We start from the raw sequence: 10,381 nt of genomic DNA, 5'->3' as shown, positions 1-10,381 counted from the left end.
TTGGATGCTTATCTTGCTGGGATCCTATGACCCCAGCTGACTTCCTGCCCTTTGGGCAGGGGGCTGGACTTGATGATCTCCCGAGGTCCCTTCCAGCCCTAATGTCTATGAAATCTATGAAATCTATAATATTACCATGAAAAGAGAAGTTTCAAGAACCACCATATTTGCTCACATATCCCACAACCCCAAATAAGATTCACACTTTATTGTAGGACACCAAAATGAAGAAAAACAGGTTTTCCAGAGTGATGGCCAATTCCTAACTGCAGGGGATCATGATTGTATGACTGAATCTTGACTGGTGTCGCTCAGGCAAAATGCCAATGATGCCATGGTAGAGGTAAACGGCCATTGGTGAATTGGCAGCAGCTACTGCCCGATCACTTAGCCAAAGCCTCCTGCCAATTTTGCAGAGCTGTGAAAGGGTTAACTCTGTAGCTCTGCCCCAGAGGCTGGCAGAGGAAGCAGCCATTTTACAGCATCTCCATGCTTCTACTCCAGCACAGAAAATTAGCTTTCCCACTTAAGATGCACACCACAGTTTTGTAGGGCTGATTTCAAAGGTAAAGATAAGCTTGGTAAGTAAATATAGTAGACTAATACTGAACTTGAAAAAAAAAAATTATCTCTGAATAAATATATCTGGTAAGTCTCAGGTTTCAATAAAGTTTTTGAGTATTTAGAAGCCAGTGAGACCTGATTTGGGAATCTGAACAGCTAAAACAAATATTATATTTAGATAAGATTTCTGTAAGCTAGAGTTACTCATCTGGGTTTTTCCAGACATGTCCTCTTTTTGAGTCCTCCAATCTCTGCCCAGGCAAATTTTTCAAATCTGACCAAACATCTGGGTTTTTGCTTTGCTCCGCTGGTGGGAGCAGGAGGAGGAACAATTGTAGGCAGGGAGCACCATGTGTGTCTGTGCGGGGCCCAGGAGCTGCAGGCAGGTAAGTCTAGGTTGTGGGGCTGGGGGAATAGTTGCCTGCCCCTCCAGCGGGGGAAGAGGGTGGGGAAACCCTTTGAGGGCAGCAAGAAACTCTGTAGCAGGCCAGCAGCACAGGGGCCAGTGCTCATGCTTGCAAGGGCAGAGCGGCCAGAAACGCTGCCTTGTGGGAAGGGGCCCATGGCCAAGCCAGGCCTCCTGGCACAGTGCGGCAGCCCCAGCCCAAGGCAGGGGGCACCAAAAGCCTCCCCTCTTCCCTCCAGCACTCACTGGGGCCAGACTCGCTCTGAGCCACTGTGCTCTGGCCCACTAGAGACAGTGGCCCCTCCAGCAGGACTGAAGGGAACAGGGGGTTGTGGGTCAGGAATGAGAGGCACCAGGAGGGACGGGGGGGGCTGCAGGTTGGGAGTGAGGGGAACCAGCATGGCTCAAGGGGGCAAAGAGTGACGGGGGGGGCTGCAGTTTTGGAGTGAGGGGAACTGGTAGGGCTGGGGTTTGTGGGTTAGAAGTGAGGGCAGCAGCAGGACGGGGTGGGGGGGAAGAGGGGCTGTGGTATGAGAGTGAGGGGAAACAAAATGGGTAGGGGCAGGGCGCCAGCATATCACTGCCTCCCTCCCCCAATCACACTCTACCCATCCCCAACAGGTATCCTCTTTTCTGGAACTGAAAATATGGTACCCTATGTAAATCTTCAATTAATCTGGGCATGTGGTTAAGTTCATGCCAATTCAGAACAACCCTGATACATATGCTGGATTTGAAGGCAATAAAATGTAAGCACATACTTAAATGCTTCCTCCTTTGGAATGCTTTCCCGATTTGTGACCTATTAACTTGAAAAACTGAAATGACTTCACTAGTTTCAGAGTCAGTCGTCAGATTAGGTTTGCAGGATTTCCCATTTAGAACTACAAAATCTCATTAAAAAAAATTAACATCTCCAACTATGAACTTTCAACAAATAATTTTTTTAAAGTTCTTCTTAACAAAAAAAGCAACACATGACTGACTGTTCTGCTCTGGAGAGAGCTTGATTCTGAACAACATGATACTGAGGATTCAGTTCTTCTTGTTCAGAATTAAAGGTTCTATATCCCTTCATCTGTTTTTGCACCACACTGTTTTCTAGACATGTGCCAGTACCAAAAGACCAACATGCTAATTACTGTAATACTGTACAGTCAAATGTGAGCTGAAGGAAATCATGGTCTTCGCCCATTCTGAAATGAAGCTGGTAACGTAGGTGAGACGGAATAGTACAACTCTGGATTTAGCAGAGTCTTCTGACTAGCACTAGAAATGGTATGGAATTTTTATATTAAGTAAGCAAAAAAATAACCACTACATAAGTCCATGGCAGTTCAGAGTTTGTTTGGGTTTTTTTAAACCTTCCAAGACGCTTGCCCCATCATAAGAAGCATAATCAAAACTCCTAGATGGAAATTCTCTACACCAAAGACATGGTCCAGGAAGTAAAGTCAAATTTCATTTCTAAATACCCGGAAATTAAATTCTATTTGGAAGCCAACACTGGCACCTACAAACTAACACCGTTGGATTAAATCCTTAAACCTAATTTTAAATGCTGAAACTCAAATGGCATATAAGTGGGCCTTTATAAAAAAAGAATTTTAAATATGAATTTAAAATTCTACTTTTCAAATGACTGCATCCATGGCAAATTAATGGAAACTGGGAATGTTTTTAAGAGATGGACTGCTGATATCCTCAAACAGACTGCTCTGCCAAGCTACTAACTTCCCTAGATAAAACATCATTCATATGATATCAGCATTTCTAATGAAAGAACTAAAAGCACCATGCATTTGAAAAGATCAAGTCTCCAATAAAAGGAGCACATATTTTTATAGAAATTTAAAAAGATACCAAAAACCCTGAAAAATATTTTTAGGTATGCTTTGTTGTACAAGTATAGCATTCTGAATCTTGGCAGATATATTTCTGTTGGCTATTTAGCACTGGCAATTTAGCACTCCATTTCAACTAGCAATTTGAAATAGCAACTGCACCAGTGAAGACAAATTAAACTCATATTTCAATCAGTACTTATATCACATTCTCAGAAAGAAAGACAATTAGAAATGTAATGGCACTCCTAAAAGAGCTTTATACAAGCTATGTGACAAAATGAGATTTTCATAGATACAATACATAAACCTGATGCAATAAGAATGGAAATCATTTCTACTTATAGAGTGCTTTTTTATGTAGTGTCAGAATCACAAAGCTCTTTGCATATTTAATGACTGAGGCCCCCTCTACACAGTACATTTATGCCATGGTTAGTGTGTTAATCACCGCATAATTGGCAAGAGTGCTACATATGCACCAAATTTAAGGTGCCAAAGAATGGCAAACCAACCATAAAAATGTTCTACATATAATGGAGAACCCTTGTACAGCTGGTTTGTATGGCGACTTAAAACGTTAATGTGTGGCAGGTTTGGGGCCAGGGCCAGCAATCAGCTGATTGCAAGCTCCAGCCCTAGAACCATACTAGGAATCAGAACCAGCCACAAACCTGCAGGCACTTGGTTTTTGCCAGTACTGGAGGAGTCCAAGATCATAATCCTGAGTTCCCTCTGCCCTGGTAAGTAAAGCAACATTCGTGATCTAATTCCAGATTCTCCCCCCACAAAAAAAAGAAGAAAAAAAAAAAAAATCACACCTCCTGACAGGCACACATGATATGGCAGAAAGTATATTTGTTGGGATTGAGGATCAGAACCCATGGCACCTTTAAATAAACATGCGCCAGGGGCCTAAGATTCACCTCTCTGGTGAGGTAAATACACAGTTTTATGTTAAAGAAATATGGTAACTTAAAAGTAAGTAAGTGACTGATGCCAACTGTAGAAGAAATGAATTCCAGACTCCCCATCTTAAAGTGCTTTGTCTAAATTATAAGCAATTTGCCAGATTTGCCATGTACTAGCCAGAGGAATAAAAACTTCCTAAACCAGGGAGAGAAATACTGATACAAAATATAGTGCCTATCACTGTCCAGCAGAAATGGCCAGGTGAAATGACAACCACCTCCTCCCAGCTACTGGGATGCCAAACGTGCCAGGATTTCTACTAGAGTATTATTCCTTCACCTTGCTCAAGGCAGTTGCAAGGTAGGATCAGCATTCCTTCCAGCCTCCCCATAACTGCCAGCGTTCTGAATAGTCAGTTTACTCTAGTGGAGCTTAAAGCGGCAAGCAGTGGCTAAGGCTCAATGCTACCTGTAGGCTTAAGAAAATACGGCAACAGTTCACCTCCTGCTTGCTTTTGTAAGGTCATCTTCACAACAAGCATGAAAAGTCTTTTTTTTTTTTTTTTTTAATTATATATATAATGGAAGCTGGCAAGCTGTAGAAGTCTACACCATTCCCATGGAAAAGTGGATTTCTCAAGCCCTGCTTAAATCACAGCATCTAAATCATTTTGTTCTCGTTCCTACGAAGTCCAACTTTCAATCTTTCAAAATGAGATGAAACTATTTCAAAGATTAGCAAAATATAAACATTTAGGTAAATTATCCAACTGACGTCTTTACCAAGCAAGACCTCCCTTTGGCTATACAGGTTTTTCTTGCTTTATGCGGGTTCTGTATGTGTGAATTCACTCTTATGCAATGACCCTTTTTATACCAAAACTTCGTTATATGCAAGGTAAATTCACCCTTATGTGATCGGTGTGGTGGAAGCCCACAGTCAGCTGCTTTGTGTGGTGCATTGTGGGAGTTATGCACACCAAGATATATACTCTCCTGTGTGGATCTGTGCTCCTTGCCCATTATCTGCAACGTGTTTCTATAGTTGCCATCCCCATTATGTTAGTGCCCTGTGCTTGTGTATACCATCTGCTGTTGGTGAGTATCAAAATTACCTTGTAAAAGTGGTAGAAATGGGTGTGGGGATCAGTACAGTCAAGGTCTTGGAATGCATCCTCATTTGTTACATTGTAAAGTGGGTTCCCTTCATGTGAATTTGAGTTATGCACTATTTTCCAGGAACATATATATCACATAAAGCAAGGAAAACCTGTACTTCTAGGAAAGCAGGCTAGTCCCAGATTTGTCTGCTTCTGCATAGACCCTCAGGATCTTTGTACCATCTTATAACCAAGACCTGACTGAGTTTCTTTTGTAAATACTGTCCTAAAATTATATGTACGGTCAGATAGGCACAGGATGTGCGGAAGCCTGAAAGAACAAAAGTAAGCACCTAAAGCTGGATTGTTTGTACAGGAGCAAAGGAGGCCAGCCTTTTTGGCAGGCATGCCGCAAGTTAGCTCCACACCCTCCCCAATTGCCACTCCAGTCCCCTTCTACTGCCCAATCTGCAGCTGCATTTTCTGCTCCCAAGCCCTGTCCTTTCTGCCTGATCTGCTGCCCTACCTGCTTCTTTCCCTGTGCTCCTGGCCTACTTGTTCCTTTGCTTTCTACTCCCTGCCCTGTCTGCCACTGTGTTGCACGTCCTCTCCTCAACCTGCTGAGTCCTACACATACAGGCTGCCTGTATCACTTGTGGCATTTGTGCTGCAGGCTGGCCACCACTGTACAAGTATATGCTCTAGTGCACATTCTTTTTCACATCAACTGCTGAACTTCATTTGGTAGATAAAGCAAAATAGCTTTCACTTTTTTTCCATAATTGAATTGTATGATTTATAGTTTAATCTCTATATGCCCTGAAATGAAAGCATGTGAAAATTATTATATTAGTCTATTTTAAACATACATGCTATCCTTTACATGGCTGCCTCATATTTAACTGTGTTGTTTTCTGCAGTGATTTCTCCATATTACTTAATAAAGTATTATTACCTACCGACCACTTTAAAACCTTTTAATTTTGTGCCTTTTGATGTTTATTATGCCACATGATAAACATGTGCCATGAGCGACAACATTCTGGTCAAAACAGAAGAGTTGGATGCAGAAAGATTCCCCACTGATTTTAGGAAAACTGCCTTTTCCTATCTCTACCATACAGGATAACATCATAACCCTTAAGAGTACTGGCTGTACGATTTCAGTAACACACTGTACAATGCAAGTAAAAAGTAAAAAGTCTCACTTGTGAAATATGGTTGATTGAAGATTCCATGCGCCGCAGCTGGGATGCCTGAATATCCAGCATTTGGAGAACATTGTTAGCCAAGGTGTTGATCAGATAGGCTACACTTGCTAAGGACTGGGTAGTGTAGGCTTTGGTTTCTTCTAGGGCCCGCTGTTTATCTGCTGACTAAAGACAGAAAAAATGTTTATTACAAGAACCATCAGACAGGAAGGCTTTGCATATAAGCTTCCTCTCTCTTTCTAAAGGATAGGAACTTTTTGTTTTATACAAGAAAACGCAATTCTCTTAATTTATCGTTCTTAAATCACTCCAACTTTCCTTCATTTAATTTTTTTTAATTTCTCCAAAAAATTAACTTAATTATTGTGTTTTTAAATTTTATAAAGCAAATACATTTTGAAAAGTATTATACATATATATTCAGATAGCCTGACTGAAGAAACCTCTAAAATATACTACCACCATATAATACCACACTTTCCATTAGTTGATCTCAAAGCTCTTCACTCTCCTTAAATACTGAAATTTCTAATGCTTATACTCATGAGTCTGTTCATTTAGCCACTTACAAATATAATATTCTCATTACAGAATTTTAGTACTCCTCACCAAACTTTGTATTCTTTAATTACATTACATTACATTATATGCCTGAAATAATCTACAAAATAACACAGTCTTCAATTCCACTATTTTTCAGACTCTAAATGCCCTAAATAGCCAGTAAAAATGGAAGCAACTCTTCATAATAGAGGACCTTTAAGTATTTTCCTTAGATATCAAAAAAGTAGCCACTTGAACATATTCTTTGGCAGGGAGGGGAGAATCTATATGCTTTGTATCCTTCTACTTTTTGTCAATATAGACATATATTTACAGTTAATTTGTTCCATATTTTTGAAAGTTAATCAAAGCATTAAGGATACCAACCAGCACATCATCATTTAGAAACCTAAGAACACACACATTTTTCAAACAGCTCCAAAATTAGTAACTTAAGGGTTTGGCCCTTCATCGACATCTAAGCATTGCTTGAAATACAACAGCTGTCAACTGTTTCATGAAAAATATGAGAGGCTGACTTTTAGTCTTTCAGGTCAAACATATGAGGGGGGAACACATCTGGATGAGGCTCTTCCTACTTTCAAAATGCAGCCACAAAGTATCTCTCAGTACTGGATTTCACTTCTTCTAGGACAGCAAAACCAACCTCTTTCAGACATGCAGGCCAGATAAAAAGTCCAACATATGCAAGGGCGCACATTTGAATGAGGCTCCAAATCAAGCCCACAAACTGATCCTATATGCTAGAGCCAAAGCAGAGTCAGTCGGGCTGGGCACTACATGCCTGTACTGGCCTCATGCTGTGTGCAGCTCCATGGGGCAGTACGCAGTGCATGGGGCCAGCGTGTGGGCCCTATCCAGACCAGCCCCATATGCGCTAGACCAGCTCAGGCAGGCCAATGCATGCTACATTCAGCATGAGTCTGGTCCAAGACCCACAGGCAGTGCTGCGAGCCAGATGATAGGGTTACACAGGCTAGATCTGGCCCATGTGCCATATCTTTGACACCCCTGTAGTATGATTTTGAGTTTTCTTTTTGTTTGTTCATGTATAAGGCCATTCATATCACAAAATAGTCAAGAACTGGGGCAATATCTACATATCTGTTTCTAAATCCTAAGAGCTAAATTTGCAAGTCTGCAAGAGAAATACCCATGTCAGCTTTCACACAATATTTTAACTCAACCTCAACAAAGGCAAGCTTACAATAATACATCCTCCCGCTATCTCTGAACAAGCATCTTTTTTGCCCCTACTCACAATAGTGATTACTTACTTGACTTGGTAGCGTCCCTTATTTCAGCCCATACAAGCATCATCTCCTAAACCCACTTCCAAGGAAAAAACAAATGGTTACAGTTGCTCCTGTTTAACCACACAAGGAACCCCGTCTCCCTGTCTCTTCCTCTGGATCCAGGTTTTTACAGTGAGACAAAGCACAAGGGAGAAGCTGGATAGGAGAAAGATGACCTAGAAGCAAATTCTGCCTGGCTATCCCATTTTTCAAACATCCAAGAGCTGAATTAATAACATGAAGTTGAAGAGCTTGCCAGACAACTGCTGGAAACAGATATGATGATGGAATCTGTATCAATATTGTAACAGAAGAATATCTTTAGTAAAAAAAACAAAACAAAAAAAACAAAAAACAAAAAAACCCTTTCCCTTCCATTATGTTCAGCTGTTAGGAAGGAAGAAAATGCTATCCTGGAACCTACTTAAGAACTTACTTGAATATGCTCTGAATATTAAGATTTTGATATATTTAAACTGCCCAAAGGATCCCCAGCTTAAGGAAAGCAAAGAAATGGATATCTTCTCTTTGGCTCCAGCACAGATTTCTCCACTCTCCTCACTCTACTTCCCTGCAAACAACTTCAGCTCAGTTTTTCCAAGGATATGTAACCTCACTACAATTTATTTATAGTCAAACAATTCAACAATTTCTGAAAAGCCTGTGAATCACAACAGTGAAACTGATGGGGATCTTGCTGGTTTCATTCTTCAGCAGCCTGGAAAGTCTACTAATAGAACTAGAAATCCTGATTTAAGTTAATATACTGTACATTCTGACTAGCTAACATCAGTAATGTGCAAATAAAACAAGGACTTCCATAAATTTCATGGTCATTAGTAGCCAGACTGTTTCAGAACAAGAGACAGGCAGTTTACCATTTAAAAAAAATAACTAGCATATGCTTTGACCTTACTGCTTCAAGAAACTTACAGTAAATATGAATTTAAGCTCAGGGCTAGATCTTTAGTTAGTGAAAACTGATATAAATTCCACAGAAGTCAGAATCAGGGTGAATAAAAAAATTATTTTTAATAAAAAACCTCAGATTTTTTTTGTATTTAATCATATTTTTTAATTTTCAAGATGCTTTTTATTTTTAACTATATAAAGTTAGTTTTTAATTTAAGATACATTAAAGCTCAAAAATACCATCATGGAATAGGGATTAAACCTTTTAATTATACACTATTCGAGACAATATATTCATGCAACTTTTTTGGAAAGGTTTTATAAATAGGTCACAACAGGCCATGGACTATATTAAGGGCCCAATCTTATGGGGTTCCCAGAGGCTCCTCTACAGATTAGTAAAGATTAAAGAAAACCACTCTACCCAATGGGACTCAGCGTTCAGTCTAGAAGATCCCATTAAGCATCTCTGTGATGCTTAGTTTCAGGTCTCAAACTATGGATGTGCGTCTCCAGAGATAACATCCTTGTTAACAGCAATATCAAGAACCAATATGTAAAGAAAGTTCTTGTCAGTAAATTAAATTAGAAAATGGCATGAGTATATCAAGAAATCACAAAAAGACACTAGTAATGCAAGTACAGAAGCCTGATAACATTCTAGTAACTAACAAACTAAGCAGACTCGGCAGTCATGGTCCCTTCTTGTGCTATTTTTTAAATTGTATTATTCTTCAATCACAGGAAATTATGTTAATCCAACTAGCAATCTGGATTTTGAAACAGCTACAGACAAACCATTGTCTTTAGGCTCTTGATGCTAGCAAGAGGCTTAAGTGAATTTTAAAAATATATAGTTGATCCAGAAGAGAACAATTTTGGTGCATGTTTATATCATTCAGATTGTTGCAGTGAAAACAACTACAGCTTCTCCTGACCTAACAATAAAACAAAATCTCTCTTTCAAATAATTCAAATGTAACCCCTTATATTAAATTTGAGTCAACAGTTTACACAAGCTTCAGAGCAGCAATGGACCATTCTAAACTGAAATACTTCTACAAACTAATAGGAAAACTTCATGCAAGAGGAGACAGAGGTTCAACAGTTTAATGTGGGATTAATTGCATGAAATGGCCAGAACCTAATCAACTCCTTGTGAGTAAGCAGATCATCTAACATATCCAAAACAGGACTTTCACTCATTAAAAATCTATATATTTCTAAATTGGACATCAGAAAAATCTCATGCTGAAATCTCACCTAAAACCTCTAAGAAATGTCTCAACAAGTCAGACCAAAATGTACTTCTTTTGGTCACTGCTAATAAAAGCTCATTTGCAGCTTCTGTTATACAATGATAAGTAGAACCTATCAAGATTTCTGCTAAAGTTAAAAGCCTGGGATGATTTAGTTAGGGATGGTTCTGCTTTGAGCAGGGGGTTGAACTAGATGGCCTCCTGAGATTTCTTCGAACCCTAATTTTCTATGATTCTATAACAGTAAGCATAGTTTGGCCCCAAACCAGAAAAAGCTATAAGAGCACAATATTACCAGCAAGAAGAATCTTTGGC

General features: G+C 39.6%; 1 protein-coding gene across 7 annotated transcripts in view; it reads right to left on the bottom strand.

The window, feature by feature from the left end:
* The window catches only part of ABI2 (abl interactor 2), a 101,462-nt gene that overhangs the window by 56,336 nt on the left and 34,745 nt on the right, over positions 1–10,381 (bottom strand). For all 7 annotated transcript variants that reach the window (XM_019553668.1, XM_019553667.1, XM_019553665.1 and 4 more), the window contains exon 2: positions 6,034–6,201. In XM_019553668.1, coding sequence (XP_019409213.1) covers positions 6,034–6,201 — 168 coding nt within the window. The remainder of the gene's footprint in view (positions 1–6,033; positions 6,202–10,381) is intronic.

Source organism: Crocodylus porosus, unplaced genomic scaffold (genome assembly GCF_001723895.1).
Source record: "Crocodylus porosus isolate Cpor-Errol unplaced genomic scaffold, CroPor_comp1, whole genome shotgun sequence".
NCBI lineage: Eukaryota > Metazoa > Chordata > Crocodylia > Crocodylidae > Crocodylus > Crocodylus porosus.
Note: the sequence above shows the minus strand (reverse complement) of the source record. Positions and strands in the feature narration are given on the sequence as shown.